Source organism: Harmonia axyridis, chromosome 1 (assembly GCF_914767665.1).
Source record: "Harmonia axyridis chromosome 1, icHarAxyr1.1, whole genome shotgun sequence".
NCBI classification, from domain to species: domain Eukaryota; kingdom Metazoa; phylum Arthropoda; class Insecta; order Coleoptera; family Coccinellidae; genus Harmonia; species Harmonia axyridis.
The window spans coordinates 62,991,429-63,015,008 of NC_059501.1; the positions used below are offsets into that span (position 1 = coordinate 62,991,429).

Sequence of the window (23,580 nt, forward strand, 5' to 3'; positions counted from 1 at the left end):
CTGAAAATCAAGAGAACATATGAATAATATTGCTGACAAACAAAGAAGAACTTAGTCGAGAAATTTAATCTAGGCATTATTATGCCGTTTCTAGAAGAAATGTTATTTATATAGGTATTTGTTTTTTCTGAAATTTTGAATATCGCAACTATCCGAGTTGAATAGCTACCTGAATGATTTTCCATGTACCAATTATAATTACTTATGTAATTATGGGTCTTGTTTTTTTTTAAATGTAAGGTTATTCAGTGAAAACGTAAATGAGTTGTTAGTTGAAAATAAATTTTTTGGAAATACCTCTAAGGAATCGATTTTAGTATGATGTGGTATAAATTTTGAAAAAAAAACAAAATCTTGTCATTCCTACCTAGACCTACCTCGAAATTAAAATTTTAAGTAATTGCGGTTAAATTGTTATGAGAATTTACTTCCAAAATTATTTAAAACCTTGGTTATCAATTTTGGAATCAGATAAAATGGTCTCAAACGATAAGGTTCCATTTACCTTTGGAGAATTCATGATCAAATTCAAGAATGTTCATAAACATAATAACTTGAACGAAAAGAACTAGAAATTTAAAATTTTCAGGATTGGATGATTTCATTACTACAGATTAGATGGAGCCGAAATTTCTCGAAATCGAGAATAACGGAAAAAATAGTATATTATTCAACGAGCGGTAATGTAGGTCATAACTCACGCAGATGAAGTTTGTAGCACGAGCCGCAGGCGTGTGCTGTAATTCATCAAGTGAACCGCAAGTTGAATACTATACTTTATCTACGACTATATCAATAAATACTAAGAAAAAAATACAGACTTAGAATATAGACAGAAGGAACGGGAAATAAACATATGTGCTCGATCCCGAGTACAAGAGAGATGAAAACTTAGTGTCACCAATCACAATCGAACTAGTTTCGGCTAGCTCGAACCCAGTACAGAGTACAGAAATAGAACTATATTGAAAAACCTTAATAGTTGCCTATAAAAATGCATTAAAATATACCAAAAACCATTCCCTGTAAACGATGACTTATGATCTTACTGCTACACCAATCTTGAAATTTTTTTCAAACTCCTTCATATTTTTTTCGGGAAAGTAATTCTGTATGGTAACATTAGCTGTTTGTCTTTTGGAAATATATACCTATATAATATTTCATCTTCACTATCTGAATTAATCGTTTTCAGCAAAACATTCACAATAATTTGATATCAACTTAATTTGAAAACGTCAAAATTATAAAAGTGACATTCCCTCGGACATTCCTCCCCTCAATAACAATAATGGAATGTTCCCTTTCGGCCAATCGAATAGAAGCAGAGAAGTATAGAAGCACAGATCCATATTTTTCGATTTATTATAGTGAGTTATTATAACTCACGCTGTTTGTTAATAGATACTATTGCTCAAAAGCAGTTGAATAATGAATATATAATATAATTCAATAGAAGTAGATAAACTATATTTCAGTGACAAAAAATCTTCATCTTCAATCTTCATGCAAAATTTCGCGCTGATTGCAGGGTCAGAACCATGGAAAACAGATTTCCATAAGGACTTGAGTTGATATATTTGTCAAGAGTATCGGCAAGAAGTATCCATCAATATCAACCAAGAACTACTGTTTTGCCAACCCCTTTCTGTATTGTAGTTATTCTAACAACTAACTGCCCAACTTCAAAGGTCGTGTCAGTGTGAATAACAAATAACTTTATGCATTTTATTTGTTCATTAATATTTTATAACAAATAGTTTCAAGTTTTTTTTTTAAACCTTCAGGGTGCTCCATTTCAAGTGATACACTGAAATAACTCCTTGGGTAGAGTCTGGATGAAAAAAATATTTCTTATTCTTCATTTTATTCATTCTATCGAAATTGGCATGTCAGATGGTGTGAATTATATCAATCATAATATTTATGCCAAATTTCAGTTGAATATCTTGTGAAGTGTAAATACTGTGAGAGAAAAACTTGAAAAGGATTCTAACTTTAACACTGTATCTTGAAAACAAATGAGAAACGTATAAGAACATATGAGTTTTTTTTTTAATTCTTTTCACGTGTACAATACGCTCCTGGAGTTTAGCCCATTACTTCCGGCTCACCCTGTATAATATATCTTAATTGAGAACAATGAGTTAGAGTGCGTTGTAAGGCTTCGTAAGATGTTGTAATTGATTATTTATATTTATTTAATTGACTTGATGTGATAGATACAAGTCGACAAGACAAGCTTTCTTGTCTTGATAACAACTCTCGTTTTGTTTTAAGAAAGAGTCAAGAAATTAAAAAAATCTTGTCTTGGCATTTTCTTGATATGTTATATCTTGTCTTGAAGAAATTTCAAGATCTTCAAATTTCTTGATTAACTGCTGACACCGTACGTGGTGATTCTTCGGCGATCTCTTTATTGCGTTGTGTCTCACCACAACGATCTTTATTTGAACATTCTGAGAATATACTTGATTGGTGGAGAAAACAAGAGAATTTCTAGCTGTTGTTATAGAAAATGGCAAAGGATTTTCTCGGAATGCCTGCAACATGTATGTAAAAAGCTGTTTTCAAGAGCAGTTTTAAACAATAACAGTCAAGAAATTGGCAAATTCGCTAAATTCTTGAAAATTTCAAGATCATGTCTTGAAATCAGGACAAGACAAGAAGCAAATTTAGATTTTAAACAAGATTTTTAAGATTAAGATTTTTAAAACAAGAAATTATATAATACCAAGATTTCTTGTAAAGAAATCTGGAAAATCTTGACCAACAATGACAACGCTTGAACGTATTTATTTGTGAAAGATAACATATTTTAACATGACCTTACATACTCAGCAGACGTACAGTTTACTGAAGAATCACTGTCACTCGTGGTGAAATAATTTTCATTGTTAGTCAAGATATTTCAAGAATTCTTGTTTTTTCTTGTCAAGAAATCTTGGTATTGACATGAAATTTCTTGTCTTGTCTTGTCTTGAAATCAAGACTATTTATCCCAAAACTACGGGATCATGGGGCATATTTGGAGTAATTGAACATGTGAAAAATTACGTCGCAAAGAAGATACACAGTTAAACTAACTGATAAAGAAACTGCAACACCCAGAAGGAGCTGTCGAAATTTTAAATTTCTTTTGGTGAAACATATATAGTAGCAAGGAGTAATTGATTGAATTTGGAAAAAAAATTTTTTTTTGGAAGATTTTTTTTGTAAACATATTTTGTTACTCAAATATTGTAGTCGTTTTTTGCAAATTTTTTAAATTTTACAACAAACCAGCTATTAGAGGAGATCCAAAGTCGATGTTAAGTTGTTGTTGTTGTTAAAATGTCTAGAGCACGTGTACGCGGAATTTATCGCCAGCTAAGTGAATTTGAAAGAGGTCGAATTATTGGTCTACGGGAGGCGGGGTTGTCATTTCGAGAAATCGCTAACCGTACGAACAGATATCCAACTTATGTTATTAGATGTTGTCAAGCGTTGATGATGTCCAAAATCGAAGTAGAGTAGGCACCGGATGTCGAAAAGGCAAAAATGAAGTTCAAGATTGACGTCTAAGACTTATAGCCATTAGAGACAGATTCGCGACAACTCAATCTTTGGTTGATGAGTGGTTAGGAAAATAAGGCCATCCTGTAACTGTTCGAACGGTCTACCGCAGGATAAGGTCGTTTGGACTGCAGCATTATCGACCCCATCTCTGACAGTTGAGCATCGCCGGCAACGATGACAGTGGTGCAGAGAACGTTAACATTGGAATGTGCATCAGGTCGTCTTTTATGATGAATCTCGATTCTCCTTGGGTGCACATGATGGCCGAATAAGGGTTAGACGACGGCGGGGATAAAGACGTGAACCTCAGATTGATGTTGAGCGTCATGTACACCGAACAGTAGCATTATGGTGTGTGCTATTGCACATGCAAGTAGGTCACCTTTAGTCTTTATTAGAGGTAACATGATAGCACTGCGTTACCTTCAAGGAATAGTGGAGGCGTACCTTACCGGCTCGAGAATCCAATATCTCAGCAAGATAGTTTAAACTTTTTCGAAGCGACCAATATGAATCTTTTGCCATGGCCGCCTAGATCCCCCGATCTTTTGCCCATAGAGCATGTTTGGGGCATCATGGGTAGAAGGCTTGGAAATGTACCCCAGCCCCCACAGACTTTGGCGGCTCTGATACATAAAGTACTGGTAGCTTGTGATAGTATCCCTCAAGAAGAAGTTTTGGGGAGTGTATAGATAATCGCGGTGGAGAAACACACTATCAACAAATTTATTTAAAAAAATATTGTAAACCCTTCGTTTTTTTCTCCAAATTTCAATCATTTACTCCTTACTATGGTATCTATATTTAAAAAAAAAAAATTAAATTCAAACAGCTTCTTCTGGGTGTTGCAGTTTCTTTCAAATACTTAGCCGCGCCAAGGCTCTCGCGCCGTTTGTAGTTGTACAGTGTAGTTTTAACTCGAGTTTTGTTTTTATGTCACCATAATGGAAGAAGGCTTCGTGAAAGGACAAAGTGACAATTTGCCTAAAACAGATATATTCACAGTGATGGAGTTTTTTTTTTCAAATCCATCTTATGTCTGCTGAAATAAAAGGAGTTAAACTTTTCAAGTAGGTATCTACTTTTGAGTTTGTTTCATCATGGTTCAACTTATAACGATGATTTATTTAAAAAACGTTTAATAAAAAGTTTGTAGTTGAGTACTGGTTGTTGAAGTCTATCCATTATCAATGACAAAACATATTTATGTGAGGAGTAAAAAGTAAAAAAAGAAAAAAGTAATGTTTACTGCCCGTATAAAATCCGGTATGAATCAATTCTATCTAAGTGGACTTGATATTGACGGGCGTCATATCATTAATTTGTACCACTTCTTCCTTTGATTCATGTCATTTGGTACATGAAAAAACAATTTATTGTGGTTTTTAATTGTCGTGCTTGCACACATAGGCACAATATAATATTTGTAGGATTTTTCTTTTATTTCAGCCATCGTGTAACGAACAAAACACGACACGAACGGCACAAGTGATTGTGCACCAATGAATTCGTAAGCACTCTGCGAATACCAGTCGCCTCGTGTAAGTGTCGTGACATCACACACTAGACGCTGCGTACTATGAAATTATTCCTCCTGGACAGACAGAGATTTGAGAATTACAGACCCATTACCTTATTACCTGTACTTGGAAAACTTTATGAAAAAATAATCAGATCAATTCTTTCAACTGATATCGAACAACATATACCGCAGTGCCAATTTGGATTCAGGAACAAAAGATCTACATACCACCCTCTTACCATTCTCACATCCAATATACAGAACTCAACATTAAAGAAAATGAAGTCTGCAGTGTTGAGTCTTGATATACAAAAAGCCTTCGACTGTATATGGCATAGAGGACTACTCTACAAGTTGCATAAAATCAACCTCCCACCCCAACTCATTAAACTGTGTAAGCACTTCCTGGAGGGCAGGACATTGGCTGTCAAAGTTGGATTATTTACGTCTTTTTACTTTGTACCTGAGCAAGGCACTCCCCAAGGTTCTCCTCTTTCGACACTACTCTTCAATGTTTTTTGCCATGATATCATCCGAGAAAATATGAACTCCCTTTACATTCTGCAATTTGCAGACGACACAACTCTGGTATCCCATGCAAAAACATTAAAAACTTGCACACAGAAGCTTCAAGAACTACTTGATGAACTCTCCAACTGGTTCCGGAAATGGAGAATGAAGATTAATCCAGACAAGTCGCAGTTTATAATTTTCGACCACATAATCTCTCCTGCATCACCAACTTTAAAGATTAATGGAAAAAGCATAAAACCTGTACCTGCAATCAAATACCTTGGAATGAACATTGATTGTAAATTGAACTTCAACCTACACACCAAGTTGATGAAGAGAAAAACAATATCAAGAGCCAAATATTTTTCCAAATTAGTTTACAGAAAGCAAGGCATTAACATCAAAAGTGCATCAATAATATATAAAACAATCTGTAGACCTTTATTAGAATACGCACACCCACTGTTTGCCAACTGCAAGCCTCCAGCAATTAAAAATCTCACAGTAGCAGAAACCACCGCATTGAGAACCATAACCCGAATGAGACATCCTAGAAATCCACTTCATAATCCTCCAAACAGTCTATTTTATCTGAATACCAGAATAGAACCTATTGAGATAAGAATGAGCAGACTGAATAAGGCATTCTATAATAGGTTAGTGCAGTTGGATGAAGTGATTTCTCAATACCAGGAAGATAGAAGGAATACATCTAAGAGAAAACATCCAGAACTCCCACTTATAGCAAAGATCAAAAGTTTGATATGAAAAAATGAAATAATAATAACCTTTTACCTTAAACAAATTCAATGTACCAAAAATTGTTAAAATACAGGCTGAAGGACCCTTGGTCGATGGCCAGTTGCATATGCAATATAGTACTGTTATTATTATTATTATTTATTATTCCTCCAAGCGCAACTTCAAAGTCCCATAACTTTTTCATTTCTAGAGATATTTCAATGATTCTTCCACATTTTTGTTTCATTTTACTTAAATTTTTAGAATTAATCCTTAACAAAAATATGAAAACTAGTCCATTGTATCTTCCGAAACTCCGCGTAATTATGCGATTCGATGGAAAGGCAGCTTATTCCATCAGGAAATATTTATGCGCCAAGCTGACGACGATAGTTCTGATTCCGATTAACATCGCATAAAGGAATTAATCTAGTAGCCGATCGACTAGATTAAATCCTTTATATGCGTTATCCATGAGTGGTTGTCACCTGAATCAGCTGTTATTCTTACTACAAGGGTCACGACTGATAACGTGAATTGGTCTATTGAACAATGAAGATTCTCCTCCCACTTCTTGTTAATAAACAGTGACTAATAAGTGTTCAATCGTTCGTTCGGTTTCCGCGTTCAGAATTTTAAATACCTCTCGCGCGCTCGATGAAGCACCGTCCGAACGATGTTTTGCTGTTTCGGTAAAGACTGTTGTGGTGGTGGTAAGAGGAAGGATCCCGAGAGGAATTACGTACAAGTGAGCCAAAAATTTATGCAGTTACTTTTTTTTCGTGTTGTATTTACAAGCCAACTGGAAAGTCAAATTTTGGTCATTATTCGAGAGAAAATCGATTATGAAGGCTTGATTCCACGGAAGATATGCGCTTTACGTTTGTTCTTGCTCCTTAATTCATGTTTTATTGGATCATTTTCAAGTTTACATTTTATTATCCTTTATTTGTACTGTGGAATAACTGAATTCGAACCTTTATTTTAGATTTGTAGATTTTTGAAATGGACAAAGCATCCAGTTTTGTATTCCATTTTACCTGACTTAAAATTCCGAAATATATTCCAAAATTTTCACCGAAAAAATTGCTGTCATATCTATAAATAACTCAAAAAAATCCGAGAAACCACCGTTGAAGACCCAATTGTATGTATATGATATATTGCGATGTGGATGTTGTCTGTTAGTTTGTGTTAGATACATAGTTATACCAACTGACAAAGAAACTGCAACACCCAGAAGGAGCTGTTTAATTACAAATTTTTTTTTTAAATATAGATAGTATAGTAAATAGTATAGTAAACGATTGAATTTGGAGAAAAAAATTATGAAGGTTTTTCTGAACAATTTTTGTCACTTAAATATTGTAGTCGTTTTTGGCAAGTTTTTTAAATTTTACAACAAACCAGGAGATTCAAAGTCGATGTTTAGTTGTTGTTAAAATGCCTAGAGCACGTGTACGCGGAATTTATCGCCAGTTGAGTGAATTTGAAAGAGGTCTACGGGTGGCGGGGTTGTCATTTCGAGAAGTCGCTAACCGTACGAACAGAAATCCAACTACTGTTATGAAACGTTGTCAAGCGTGGTTTGATAATGCCCAAAATCGAAGAAGAGTAGGCACCGGACGTCGAAGGGGCACAAATGAAGTTCAAGATCGACTTCTAACACTTATGGCCATTAGAGGGCGATTTAATTTATGCAGTTACTTTTTTTTTGTTATATTTACAAGCCTTCAGTCAACTGGAAAGCCAAACTTTGGCCACTATTCGAGAGAAAATCTATTATTAAGTCTCGATTCCACGGAAGATATGTGCATTACTTTTGTTCTTGCTCCATAATTCTTGTTTTATTGGATCATTTTCAAGTTCACTTTTTATTACCCTTTATTCTAACTGTGGAATAACTGAATTCGAACCTTCGTCTAAGATTTGTAGGCTTTTGAGATGGACAAAGCATCCAGTTTTAACCTATCGTTTGGTATTCCATTTTACCTGACCTAGAATTCTAAAATATATTCTGAAATTTTCAACAAAAAAATTGCTGTCATATCTATAAGTAACTAAAAAAAAAAATTCGAGAAACCACCGTTGGAGACCCCGATGTTGTCTGTTAGTTTATCTAGATGAAGAGTTCTGATGACACAATCTTCTTAAAATTCGACATGAACATTCATGTGGTTATTTTACATAAATATGTTTACAAACTAAATCTCAACCTGATGAGGTCTATTGTTAAGAAATATTGGAAACGTTTTGCTTGAATTTTCTATTCTGTTTACACGAGCAATATGAAATCGTTATTGTACCTACGAAATTAGAATTTGGTCGGTTCTATCGGTTTTTTTTTTGTATTTCGCCTGAATTTTTTATAGTTCAGAAGATATGATCGAAAGAAATTCCTCATCAAGCTTGAAAACTGTTTTTCTTCTCTTCAACATGGATTTGCAACGAATAAGAGGGTTTTCCAATAAGAGATTTATATTTGAGTTCTTAGATAGCAAATATACTTCACACTGCTCTAATTAATACTATATTCTAAAACAAGTTGCAGAATGTGCTTCTATTCGAATACGAATGCGGATTTTTCGAGAATTTTTCGAATTTCGCACCCAAAAGTGCATTAGTTTTGCGAACTGTAACCCCAAAATTTTCACCATTTTTGTAGTGAACAATTTGTTGAAACTCGTATCGTTCCATTTTTAGTAATTGGCGTAGATTTTACTTGTCAAATATTAATATATGACAGCTTCTCAAGTGACAGCTGTCCAAATAGTGGACCATCTCTTATTGGAAAACCCTCTACTACCTATGGCCTTTCTTATTTGGTCATACCTGATTATCCCGTTTTTTGCAACTCTCCCCTTTATCTTTATGATTCCAAAAAGGAGAAATGAAATATTATAATTATTATTGTCCTTGATGCAATATGCGTCTTGCTATCGTTACACCAAGGAGTAAAACCTGTCACATTTTTACGATACGCTAAATATCTAAATGATTCGATGTCTGAGTTTGGTAATTTGGAGACCATCAATTGATTCTTCATTATCAACAATATCTTAATTTCCTATAATTGATAGAATGCTCTGCAGATTGATCACAATGGTGCATTTAATTATCTCTAGTTTATCCATTCTGATTCGATTTGTCTCAATTAAAAAAGTTAATTGAGTCTACTTTATGGAGATAGCTCAATATAAATATAAAAAAATTGACAACATTGCGCCCTTTCTTCTTTACAATAAAATACATATATCTTTATGATATATTTTTTATCTTATCGAAAAATGACAAAATATTATTAACCAACCAAAAGAAATTTCAAAATAACCAAAACTGTATACAAATTGAGTAAAAGGTTAACAAATTGAATACATAACTAAATTAACATACAGACAGACGTACGTTTCGCAATTAATAATAATAATAATAATAATAAGTAGATATATTTCAGAGAATGTTACAGTGTCATACAGATGTTAATATGGTAACATTAAATGAAACAATGTCATATAACCAAAAACAAAAAAAACCGATCATCCTCACAATGCATATACTATACGCGCACAAAGTCCCCTATAGAATAAGGCTCTAAATCAATCAACAATTCCTTAATTTTTTTCTTGAACACTTTCATACTATCACACATTTTTAGGTTCTCGGGAAGTTCATTAAACAATCTAATACCCGAATAAGAAGGGTGTTTCTCCGTTATTGTGAGTCTATGTATCGGATAACTGATATTGAAATTTCTCGTACCATAGTTGTGCATAGAACCGCACTGCTCATAATGTTCCAAATTCTTAAACATAAAAACTAGCACTTCGTAAATGTAGAGAGCATAAACAGTGAGAATATGGTTCCTTTTGAAGACTCCTCTGCATGATTGACGGTAATCCAGACCAAATATAGTTCTGATAACCCTCTTCTGAATACGAAAAATCTCCAGAGTGTTTGAGTTGACACCATAGAACATCAAACCAAACCTCATCAAGCTCTCAAAGTTGGCGAAATAAAAAATCTTGAGTGAATTCACGTCTAAGTATCGACCTATTATTCTCAAACTATATGCGACAGAATTCAATTTCTTGCCCAAACCAATTATATGGTGGTGCCAATTCATGTGTTCATCTATGGAGATGCCTAAAAACTTAGTAGTCCGATCAGTGTTCAGATCTCTATTCAACAACCTCACAGTGGTTGGTGTCTCCATTCTCTGTTGTGGTGTTCTGAACAGTATCAGCTTAGTTTTATCTGGGTTCAAAGCCAAGCCATTCCTTTCAAACCATTGCTCCACTCTATTCAAACACATAGAAGCAGTACTGATCAGTTGGGGATAGTTTGAGCCAGACACTAGCAGGTTGGTGTCATCTGCATAATTTATGATGTGACAATTGGCCAGATTTTCAGAAACAGCTTCCCTGGTCCCAGATTTCTCACATTCAAGAACATTAACAATATCGTTCATAAAGAGAACAAATAATATGGGTCCTAACATGCTACCCTGAGCTACACCCCAGGGGTTTTCTTTTATTTCTGATTTTATAAATTTCCCATTTTGTTTCACCATAGTTCTTTGTCTCCTTCTGATTAAGTAAGATTCGAACCAGTTCAGCACATTTCCTCGAATTCCGTATCTTTCCATTTTGATCAGTAAAGATTCATGATTAAGTGAATCGAAAGCTTTCGACAGATCCAAGAATATACCCAGCAAAATCTCATTATCTTCAAATGACCTGACAACGTTTTTTATGAACTCTGTTATGGCGGTTAGTACAGATTTTCCTTTTATGTAGCCATGTTGATTGCTACTCAGTACACTGCATGAAGTCATAAAGTCAACCAGCCTACTGCACATAGCCATCTCGAAAATCTTAGAGAATGATGGCAAGATACTAATAGGTCTATAATTTTCAAACGAACTATGGTCCCCCTTCTTGTATATAGGAACTATTACTGCTAATTTTAGTTGTTCCGGAAAAATTCCATACTTGAAGGAATTATTCATTACATAGCAAAGGACCTCAGATATGGCATTAATGCATTGCTTGATGATCTTCACTGGTATTTCATCCTCTCCGCTGGTGTACTTATTCCTCAATTTACTTCCCATCAATTGGATTTCCTCTGTTGTTATGGGTTTCAGAAACATTGAGCGTTGATTATAACGAATGTTACAATCAGAGACAGGCCTTACACTGTTCAATAAGCTAGGAATCACATTGAGAAGAAAATCATTGTACTTGTTAGCCACATCTGAAGGGTTCCCCTCAAAAAAAGCACTGTCATGGTAATCCTCACCAACAACATCTCTGTAAATTCCCCACATGCATTTCATCTTGTTGTCAGATAGAGAAATCTTCTCACGGTAAATTTCGGAGCGCTTTCTTGCCAATAAATTGTTGTATTCTTTCTTGAATGCATGATAAATGTTTTTCGCCTCCGGACAAAACTGTTGAACCAACTGGAGTGCAGAGAGTTTATTCCTATAATTGTCTACATCCAAATCACATACTTCATTCCTTCTATGTTTCCTTGAGGTAACCAATCTTAGCGGAAAGCATTCCTGAAACAATCTCAAAAACAACCCTATGAAACAATTCCACTGAGAGTTCACCTCATCCTCTTCAACATCATATACATCAGACCAATCTTGTTCCACTAGTTTCGAGATGAAAATATTTATATTTTCAGATGTATAAAATCTCTTGTAAGATGTAACAGGTGAAACACCTCCTCTCAAAGAGAAGGAGAGCTTAAGGCCCAAGTGATCAGAAATAGCAGTATATAAAATATGGGTGGTAAACACTTTCTTAAAATTTGTGATTATGTTATCAATGCAAGTGCTTGATGTAGCAGTTACTCTTGTTGATTCACTGAAAGTTAAGTCGAATGAGTAGGAATTCAGTAGAAAATTTACCCTGACAACATTCCTGTGGTCCTTGAAATCAATATTGAAATCACCCGCTATGAAAGCTAGTTTATTCTCAGAAATGATAATTTCCAAAATATCTTGTAGTTTCTTGTAAAATTCCTCCAATGTAGTACTATATGGTGGTCTGTACACACTGATAATGATAAAGTTTTCAACGCCCAAAAAACACTCGATAGCGGCACACTCGAGCACTTTATCTTTGGATAACTTGTTTATTTGATGGTGGACCCTGTATTTTGTACCATTCTTGATGTAAACTGCAGTTCCGCCGTGTTGACCTTCCTGTCTGCAATGAAAGGCGGCTAGTTTGAAACCAGTTAATTTATATTTTTGGAGTTGTGTAGCAGTTTTCCAATGTTCCGAGAGTGCCAGGAAATGGCATTCTGGGTTATCTCCGAGCATTGCATTCAGTTCATTCACACTATTTCCTATGGATTGGACATTCTGTGAAATAAGGCTCACTGAAAGCTGATCCCTATTCTCCACTTTGAAAAGATTGTCCTCGTCCAAGGAATCGAAATCTCCTCACCAGAACACCTTGAGGCCACATTTCCGGCTTTTGTAATTCTTCCATCAACGAAAAATCAGCCGCGACTTTGAAGGCAATGCTAATAGCGTTTTCTCTTTTTGGCAACATTTCGACCCTGAATTCTCTATTGGGAAACTTTCGGGTGAGAAAGTTTTTTATGTTACATTCGGTAGCCTTTAAATCTACTCTTCCCACATAAAGCCATGCTTTCCTTTCAGCACTAGTGAAACTAGCATTCTCTGGTAAACTTGTGATATCACTGTTTCCTTCTATCACGTTCTGCTTTTTTGTTTTTCTTTTTTTAGCCTCCACTGTTGTCCAAACTTCATGTTGTATGTGTTCACTTGAGAGTCTATCTTTTTGTGGTGTATTCTTACGAGTTGGTTGTGTTGGTTCCTTGAACTCGTCTATAATTATTTTCGGAATTGTGCATACATCTTTTGAATTATCTCTTTCTGTGCTATTTCCATCCCTACTTACTACATTTTTCATTATTACATCTGAGTATTTGAGAGTTTTAGAATCTTTTCTGGTTTTTCTATTGATGTCTGTAGCATGGTGCTCTTTTGATGGTTTCATTTTTGGCTCGGTTTCTGATATTAAGCTCTCTTTTATTTGAACTAATAGTCTGCTGAATAATTTACTCTCTAGTTTTGTGAATACCTCATCTGAAATTTCATTCTCATCTGCATTGCTTTTTTTTTGTGATTCTTTTCTATCTTCATTGTGGGAAATTTTCTTAGCAGAATTCTGCTGTTCTTTCTTCAATTCCTCAATTTTTTCCTTCAGTATACGATTTTCTTCAGTTATAATTTTTATTTTATCCTTTTCTTCTTCGTTCTCCTTATTGAGAGTCTCCACCATTGATACAAGGTTCTCATTTTCTTTTTTCAAATTTTTGACTTCCTCTCTAAGATCCTTCACGACATTCTCACTACAATTCAATTCCTCTTGCTTATTAGCGATCTTACACTCTAAATTCTTCACTAATTTCTTTGATTTCCTTTCGCTTTCTTCCAAGTTTTTTAACCTTTCCTCATATTCACTCTCTGATAGAAAAACATCATTTTCGAAAGTTTCACTATGTCTTCTCAGGGTTCTTATTTGATGTTCTTTCTCAATGTTCAACAGACTCATCGTATCCATCTTCTTTATCAAATCCTTCTCTTTTATCTTCCTCTCTTCCTCAACCTGAATAATCTTCTCCTCTAACATTTGAATTTTCTCAGTATATTGCTGCAATTTCTTCCTCTGCAATATATTCTCTTCTTCTTCACGCTTATAGCTTTTTTGACATTCCACTGAGCATAGACAATTACCACCCTCTGTAATCTTTACTGATTTCCTTCTCTCTAGGCAACTCAAATGGAAATGGCCGAAACATTTTATGCACACAACATGACTGCTCTCCTTTCTTTTGCAGCACTCATAGGTGGCATTCATACTATGTTAATACTTGATATCAATAATGCTTCCTTCTCCTGATTCCCAATGAAACACCATGAAAATAATTCAGAATGAACTGAAGTTCATTACCAATCCTGTCGGTGTATGTGAACCCTTATCCACTGTCAACCTTATCACCATCTGTCCCCAGATAATGAAGGATGGGGAAAAAAAAGGATTATTCCAAGACGATTCTGAAATCTCCAGTAATTTGATCTGCTATTTTTCAATCTCAGAATTTCAATTTTACACTATCACATTTAGAAAGTCTTATTTTCTTATCTGTACAAAATTCAAAACAAAAATCAACCATTAACGCGCTGATTTTCAGAGCTCAAATCAACACATCCGTTCACCAAATAATCTAAATCATATAAGCAATTTTTGTATTTATTAATACAATTTTTCCTCATCGGCTAAATTTCTTGATGTTTTCAAATTATACAAGAATAACGTTTTTAATTCTTTTACATAGGTACTTCAGAACCTAAAGTGGAAACATTGCAGGAGCGAGTTGTAAAATTTTTATCTGTGAACATTCTAGAGGTTTATTATTGAATATAAAAAACTGTAATTCGTAATATTACGATAATACATTATCATTTTTACCAGACCTTGAATATTTGCATAGTTTCGAGTTTTCCATTCCGCAAAAAAAGAAAATTTAGAACCATTGTATGGACTATAATGGGCAGCGCACTTCTGTTAGTTTATTTGACATATTTTCCTTTTGAAATATCTCCGCTTTCAACCTGTAGAATCAACTTACAAATGTTTTGTGGAAAGCACTGTAAGGCACTAATGATTTTTGAACGAAATCTGATCAAATCAACTGTTACAGTGTATTATAAAAAATTCAGATAGTAGATTGACATGAAATGTTGCATTAACCAAATGCAATCTTATCCTCAAAATCTTTGCAAGCCTTTAAAAAACGTTTCGATATTGACGTTTCTGTCTTGAAGACAAAATCGTTGTCGAAACTTTAAACGCTTGTTCGAATTTTCTATGGTTTTGGCGACGTTACTAACACAACATTTTGTGAGAAGCTTGAAATTGAACATTGAACATTCATCAATTTGGAAGTGTTGAAAAATCTAACGGTGGTAAATCCGGTTCTGATGATGTGATTAGGTTGAAATTTTGCAAGAAGTTTAAAATTAGCACTGTTTATTTCGAAGATATTTGAAATAAGCATCTAAAACTAATTTGTACGCTCAAATTGTCTTATATGTCACGGAATAACTAAAAAAATTATTCTTAATTGAATATCGCGCTAGATTTTGAAATGAAGATGCAGTTGAATAGCAAAAAATTTTATTCCTAATTTCAAGAACTATAAAAACATTATCTTCGATCTTTATTGTTTGCAGTTTATTATTATTGAATATAATAAATTAGAATGAAGTTGATCGGACTTGATTCATAGTAAAACAATTCGATATCAATAAATTCCTTCGAACATAATTTCGTGGAGGTGCAAAAACACCACAAATATCATTATTCTCCATCATAAGTTTGGTATTGATTTGATGCTTCCTTTTCCGCATAAAATAAAAATAATAGGAAAATGAAAGGTCCTTGAATAAGAGCATCTGGGTTTTGCAACAGTCCAAATACCGGCTGTTGTGAACATTCTATTAATTCTATCGATGCACAGCTCGAGGACGATTCAACGATATTGTCAGAAATTTGATCTAATCGGATTAAATCGATCAATTATCGGACAACCTAGAACTGTTCGCGGACATCAAGTTCACACATTCTATCGATTGTGACAGACCATTCATCAGAATGAAGTTGAATAACCGAATTAATTCTCAAAATATGTATCAGGTGTGTGAATAAGTCTTTCCCGTTTTTTGTAAGAGATGGCGCCACCAATACTGTGCGAGTATTTAATGGTTACATATGTCATAATCAAAGCTTATTCATCTGTCAACAATTCCACACTAACACATTAGTTGAAATTTTTTCGCATCAAAATTTTTGAAATCGTGAAAATGTCGAAATTTGAGCCGAGTCGACGTCATTTGCGGGAAGTTTCACTTTATTGGTTCAATTTGAAGAAATCTGCTGCCGAGGCGCATCGGTTGCTTCAGGAAGCTTATGGAGAAGGTTGTGTCGATGATTCAAGTGTTCGCGGATGGTTTCGACGCTTCAAAAGTGGCGATTTCGACGTGGAAGACAAGGAGCGTTCCGGGCGGCCGCAAATCTTTGAAGATCAAGAATTGGCGACTTTGCTTGATGAAGATTCGTGTCAAACGCAAGAAGAACTTGCTGAAGCATTGGGAGTTGACCGAACAACCATTTCCAAGCGTTTGAAAGCCATGGGAATGATCCAAAAGCAAGGAAATTGGGTGCCGTACGAACTGAAGCTGAGAGACGTCGAACGGCGTTTTTTCACTTGCGAACAGCTGCTTCAGCGACATAAAAAAAAGGGTTTTCTGCATCGTATCGTGACTGGCGATGAAAAGTGGATCCGTTACGATAATCCGAAGCGAAGAAAATCATGGGGACTACCCGGCCATGCATCATCATCGACGGCCAAGCCAAATATTCATGGCGCCAAGCTCATGCTCTGTATATGGTGGGACCAGCTAGGTGTGGTTTACTATGAGCTTCTGAAACCGAATGAAAGGATCACAGGCGAGGTCTATCGACGACAATTGATGCGTTTGAGCCGCGCACTGCGAGAAAAACGGCCACAATACTCCGACAGGCACGACAAAGTTATTTTGCAACATGACAATGCTCGCCCACATGTTGCACAGCCGGTGAAAACATACTTAGAAACGCTCAAATGGGAAGTCCTACCCCACCCGCCGTATAGTCCAGACATTGCTCCGTCTGATTACCATCTCTTCAGATCGATGACGCATGGCCTGGCTGACCAGCACTTCCATTCCATTCCAACCAAAAAAATGGGTGGATGACTGGATAGAGGCCAAACCGGTCGAATTTTTTCGCAACGGGATTCGTATGTTGCCAGAAAGATGGGGAAAAGTTGTAGCTAGCGATGGCCAATACTTTCAATAATTCATTTGTAACCATTTTTTCACAATAAAGGCTCAAAATTTGAAAAAAAACGGGAAAGACTTATTGACACACCTTATATATGCAATTATAATTTGAAATGGAAAAATTTTTTGCTCAAGAGCTTTTGAGCGCTCGCCAATTCTCCTATTGCGTCTTTAGAGAACAAGGACTGTATGCCTCAATATACAGAGTGAGTCAAAAATGTGTACCGAGCTTTCTGGGGGTGATAGTACATTGAAGAATAAGTATAGTTTGATGAATACACTTATGGACCAAAATGCATATTAAAAGGGAGATATATCCTTCTAAAGTTGATAAAATTTAAAAAAATTCTCCGCATAACTTCAAAATAGTGAATGCCACCTCATTGAAATTTCGTACATGAATATATGTTGTCAAAATACATTCTTTTATTACACTTTTTGATATTTATTTATTTATTTAAATGTATTACATCCAACAGGCACATGCCCAATTACAGGTGTAAGTAACATGAAAAAATTACCAAATAATGATAACTAACGGAATCGCCTTCGGCGGAAAAAAAAAATCAAAAAATCAATATCAATTTTCTATCAGATAATACAATTTTCTTTAAAACTCATTTAAGGACAGAAAAAAAAACATCAACTGAAGGGACATTGTTCAGGCTTCTACACATCGACAAAACAGGACTGTGAAAATGGTGCTGTGAACTTGGGACACTAATCCTAAACATTAAATTAGATCTCGATGCTTGCATCGAGATCTAGGCACGTTGAAATCCAGAAGAGAAATTGTTATAAAGGGTGTTTTTAGAGATATTGTTATAAAGGGTGTTTTTAGAGGGTGAGTCATAATTTTTTTTGGGACAACTTCTATGGTTATCGATGAATCTCGCGATGAATGTATCTGCTGACATCATGTGACTACAAAAACTCAAGTATTTCGAAAAATTTTTTGTATTTGGATAAAAGTACCTTTTCGATGAAATTTTTTTTCGCTTCATCGAATGCTTCTATTTTTTCACCAAAACGAATACAACGATAGAAGTTGTCCTGAAAAAATCATGACTCACCCTCTAAAAAAACACCCACCATAACTTTATCAGAAGTGTAATAAAAAAATTTATTTCAAAAACATACATTTATCCAGGTGTATGTTCCATTAAATTATTAATTAACAGAGAAGAAGCATTCGTATGTCTTCTGACAGATAGAAGCTAGAAAATATGAAATTTTCAAGCAAAAACCTCGTAGTTCTACATGGGAATGAGGCCCTGTTTGAGAAAATAAATATTTTTTTTTGAGATTTCATACAAATATTCTGGTAAAAATATGCGAATAATACATTGAAGCAATGTAGAAATCAATGAGTAATCTGATTATGAATGGAAAAACTAGGTGTTACATTTAAAAAACGAATGCTCAACTATAAATTTAAAGAGTTTTTGGAAATATTTTCCTATTATTTATTCTAACCGACAGTCTTCGTGGACAGACCTGTATGTTCGGGAAACGAGGGGTCAAAAATCATTACATCGTGTAAAACTAACGCTTGAACGGCAACTTTTTTTCTGCCGCCTCCGTTCAATTCTAAGAATTGTTGTCATTTTCCTTTCATATCCATTGATTCATTGATTTAATACTACGTTTCGCATATTAACGTTATGCGATCAAGTTATAGACCATGACACATTAACCTTAACTTTTTTGAGGTGAAGGTCGGTGAGTGGACCTCTGGATGACGCACAGTTAATGACATGTTTCTGGTTTGATGTTTTCGATAATAATAAATTTAGTGTGTTTATCCACTTTTGAGAAAAGACATTTCTTCTTTTCTGTGTATTAATGGGAATGCAAGATCGATGATCTTATGAAGAGCATTCAGCGATCCACCAACTGGTACGACTAACTGAAAATATTAAGGATCAAATGAACATCTCTACAGATACTGGTGCAATACTCTTGGACATAGAAAAGGCATTTGATAAAATGTAGCATCAAGGTCTTCTATACAAAATCATACCTGGCAAATAGGAAATTCAAAGTGAATATTGATAATACCAGTTCGACGATCAGAGAAAATGAAGCCGGAGTTCCCCAAGGATCGGTGATAGGACCGCTGCTGTGCAACTCATATATGACAGACATACCAAAAATAAATAGATGCAAGATTGCCCAGTTTGCAGATGATACCGCTATTTACTATCACAGTATGATGCGGAAAACAATTACTAGGCAGTTACAGATAGACCTAGATCAACTGATGGAATACTTCAAGAAGTGGAGATTCGAAGTGAATACATCGAAAACAGTTGCAATCTACTTCGAAGGAACAACAGTAAAGAAAGAGAAAGCAGGAAACGTCAAGAAAATCAAACGATAGAATGGAAAAAAGAAAGCAAAATATCTGGGATGCGAAACTAGATGAAAGAATGGACTTTGAAAAACAGATATAAGAAAATAGAAAAAAGGCAAGCCAATTGCACGGGAGTCTGTACCCGCTGCTCAATTCAAAAAGTAAACTTTCCTTAGAGAACAAGATGAAAATAATAAAAATAGTGCTAATGCCAAACAGGAGTAACCTGATGTAATACGAAAGACAATAATAAAGATCAGTTATAAAGTACACAAAATACTGTAATCACAGCAGCGGTTGGCGCCCCATGGTATATAAGCAACAAACGAATCCAAGAAGAATTGAAAAGTGAAACTATTGAGGAAGTAGTTAACAAACAAAGAAAGAAGACGATAGAGACGCTGAAAGAGCATTAGAATAAGGAATTAAGAAAGATACTACAAATCAAACTAAGAAGGACAGATAAGAGGAAATACCTCTTTCAAAGAACCAAATAGAAGAGAAAAGTGACATGCAGTAGGGTGGAAAGTCTCCTGAATAGACAACAGTAGGAAATTTAAGAAATGAAAGTAGAGGCCTTATAAAGGGTGTTTTTTTTTCGAGGTATATAACTTTAAGTTGGGATTTCTGTTCAAGATGGCAACCGATTTAACAGCTGTCAAGTGATTTATTCACAGTTGGGTTTGACAATTTATCATGACTAGACTCACGCCTGAACAACGCTTGCAAATAGTGCAATTTTATTTCGAAAATAATGATTCTGTGCGGAATACGTATCGCGCACTACGTCCATTTTATCGTCGACAAAATCGTCCATCAGAGCAGTTAATTCGATTAGCCATGGAACGTTTTCGCACCACGTTTACTCTTATTGATAACTCGCATCCCCAGAGACGCCGTACGGTGAAGCTACAGAAGTACAGAAGAAGCTATTGCTGCTGTAGAGCGTAGCATTGAGGAAGACCCGAATGAATGAGTCTATCTAGCACAGGAATTGGATCTGTGTCCATCCACTTTATGGAAGATTTTGCGGAAGGATCTTGGTTTGCGTGCTTACAAAATCCAACTCGTGCAAGAATTGAAGCCAAACGATCATCAAGTAAGGCGTTGATTTGTCGAATGGGCCCAAAATGAGATTCTTCACCATCTTCGAGGGCGTAGATTTTTCTTCTTCCCTTTCTTTCTCAAAAATAACATTGATATGCAAGAAAACGCGGCTGTAGGAACAAAACAAGTTTCTATGTTGGCTGCGAAAATAGAACTAAAGGCTTGACGGCTCCCCCAACTCAAGCAAGATTTCGAGCTGAATTGCGCCTGTTTTGGGCAGTGCGAAATTTTACTCGTAGCGAGTAAGTTTCGCCCAAGCGATTTTCGCGAGGAATTTTCGCTTATGTAAATGCAGATTAACGTAGATTTGTATTAGTACTATCTTATTTGACTAGGGTTGCACTTCATTAGTGCATTATTGTTTTTCATTTTAGAATTGTTAATAATCTTAAAATATGCTCGAACAAACTCATCTAAATTTTCAATACGAATTCCACAGCTCATAAACTTGATGATTTTGTTTTCTAGGTTGAATCTGGATATGGCACAGGGTCGGAGAACAGTCTGAAAAGGCATGGATCCACCGTTAGTTTACAATCGAACACCTTTAGCACAGCTTCAGGTAACAGTTTCCACAGATCGTCCAGGAATCTACGGGAAAAGCTAGCAGAACTAGGAACGTTTAAGGACATACTGTGCCGTCAGATAGATACCCTTCAGAAATTCTTCGATGGTTGCGTTGACAAAGAGATACAGATCGATAATAAGGGTGAGTGGCTGTGCCTTCATAATACAAAATTATCTAATGAATTATGAGACATGATATGTCAGTCTGAAGCTAGGATTCGGAGATATATCAGATAGTGGACTTATAAGCATTGTGACCAGATTTAGTAGAAATCTACTTTTTTAGTAGATTTTTCGCATTTTCATGGAGTTTTTAGTAGGAAGAAATCCTTTGGTAGATTTTAGTAGATTTTGGTACTTTTAAAAAATATAACCGAGATGGTTGGGAATATGGAAATTCGGATGTCTAGACTGTTCCTATGAATCAATTCATTGTTCATTCTCATTGAGGTCCTACGTTCTACGTGTTTCTAGAAGAACGTACCTACTTAAACATAATATAATCATAAAAGTTCTTTGGTGGCTGTCGACTGAGAATAAATACGAAGAATGATGGAATATCCAAAGGGTGTCTCATTAAAAACAGATGGTGTGTAAACTTCCGTTGAAAATATACCATTATCTCACATTTGGTATTCTATTTAGTGCAAAAAATATGTCTTAACTGGAATTTCATCGACAAATTTGGGTGGCTGCATATTTCAGATTTCGAATGCCAAATGCAAGAGAATATTTTCGGCTATTAACCGCATCAAAACAAAAAATTGAGACAGATTTCTAAATGAGAAGATAGCATTATTATAACATGCTAAAGAAGGACTTAAAGAGATAGGCGATTGTTGTCGTTTTCAACCTACAAAAAATATGCTCGAATCGATGGATAGTGAGAATTTATATATGGATGTTAAAGACGATGATTTGACTGCAAATTGATACTGATTTTTCAATTATTTGTTCAACTGTAGTATTTCATTTAATGTTATTTTTATCCCAAAGATTTTAGTTTTTATTTCTATTTATATCCTTTTGTTTATTTAAATGTATAAATTTGTTTGTTTATATTTGCTATTTTGATCCTATATGTTTTTATTCGGTTTTTTTTTCTTTTTTTTGTCGTTTAAATTTTGAAATAAAATCTTGTTTTATTTTCGAATCTGTACGCATCTGTATTGTTTATCCTATTCATGAAGTAAATTTTAACCATAAGAGACATTAGAATAAAGTGTTTTCTGAATAATGTTAAAATCTAATGCAGCGTCATCTGTGAAATTTTGTCAAAAAATATGTTGGTGTTGGTAGATTTTTAGTAGATTTCTGCGGCAAGTTTAGTAGATTCACCATATTTAAATCTGGTTACGCTGCTATTAAGACCTGGTTGTTAATTCTCACCCATAGAAAATTTTCCCAAATTCCAACTGAAATTTTACTTTATCCAAAAATCGAAGCGTACGTCTGAAGCATTTCATGAGTAATTTGAATAAAATTTGATATACAAATCGTTTGCTACACCAAATTACTCGAGATTTGAGATAAGAAATAATGAAGTATTGTTTGAAATTCAAAGCGTCATAAGTTTATCATAGTAGACCGCAATGCGTTCCAGTGACACATATTGTGGATGTATTGCTCCCTCATGAATCATTCGTGGATTTTCTGACCTGCAAGTGCGATATTTTTGAAGATATGTAGGTGAAAATGGGTCATCGTTAAAAATGATGTGAAATTCAAATAACAGGGTTAGCACCATTGAAATGATGCGACCAATTTGGACAAATCCAATGTTTCAACATTTTATTCTGGCAGTGATTGAAATTTCATAATGTTCAATGTGTATTACGATCTGAGATTTTATTGATTTAACAATGTGTTACTGTATTCTATGTTACCAGATAATTCATCTTTGTTTTACAAAATGAAGTTGCCTTGATAAAGACTGAATAAATACAGGGTGATTCACCGCAATGGCCAATTAGACGTTTAAGGAAAATTAACCATAATTTTCTGATGGAAATTTGCATGTTGGAGTTTGAGACAATGATCTACCTCCCTAAAATATTTTCAGATCTCTAGAAATTCCGGTTATGCCGGACACAGGCTACTACTTTCTTATTTCAAATGGTTCACCCAATATATTATTGCATCACGAGATAGCTTATTTGATGACAATTTCAGTGATATGCCATAACTTGCGTAAAATGAAGTTCAAAAAGTTCATAGAAAAAAAGAATATTTTCAAGAATTCGTGGGTTAATATCGGAAGTTCCATTCATAGTTATCTTCCAA

The 23,580-nt window shown here is 34.8% G+C and overlaps 1 protein-coding gene across 2 annotated transcripts in view; it reads left to right on the top strand.

The window, feature by feature from the left end:
• LOC123685570 (ceramide transfer protein) overlaps positions 1–23,580 on the top strand; it is a 42,233-nt gene that overhangs the window by 970 nt on the left and 17,683 nt on the right. Inside the window, exons 1-2 of one of the 2 annotated variants that reach the window (XM_045625258.1) lie at positions 6,793–7,082; positions 21,199–21,439. In XM_045625258.1, the coding sequence (XP_045481214.1) occupies positions 7,011–7,082; positions 21,199–21,439 (313 nt within the window). In that variant the 5' untranslated portion in view covers positions 6,793–7,010. Of the gene's footprint in view, positions 1–6,792; positions 7,083–21,198; positions 21,440–23,580 lie in introns of those variants that run through there. The other variant, XM_045625250.1, reaches the window with a different exon arrangement.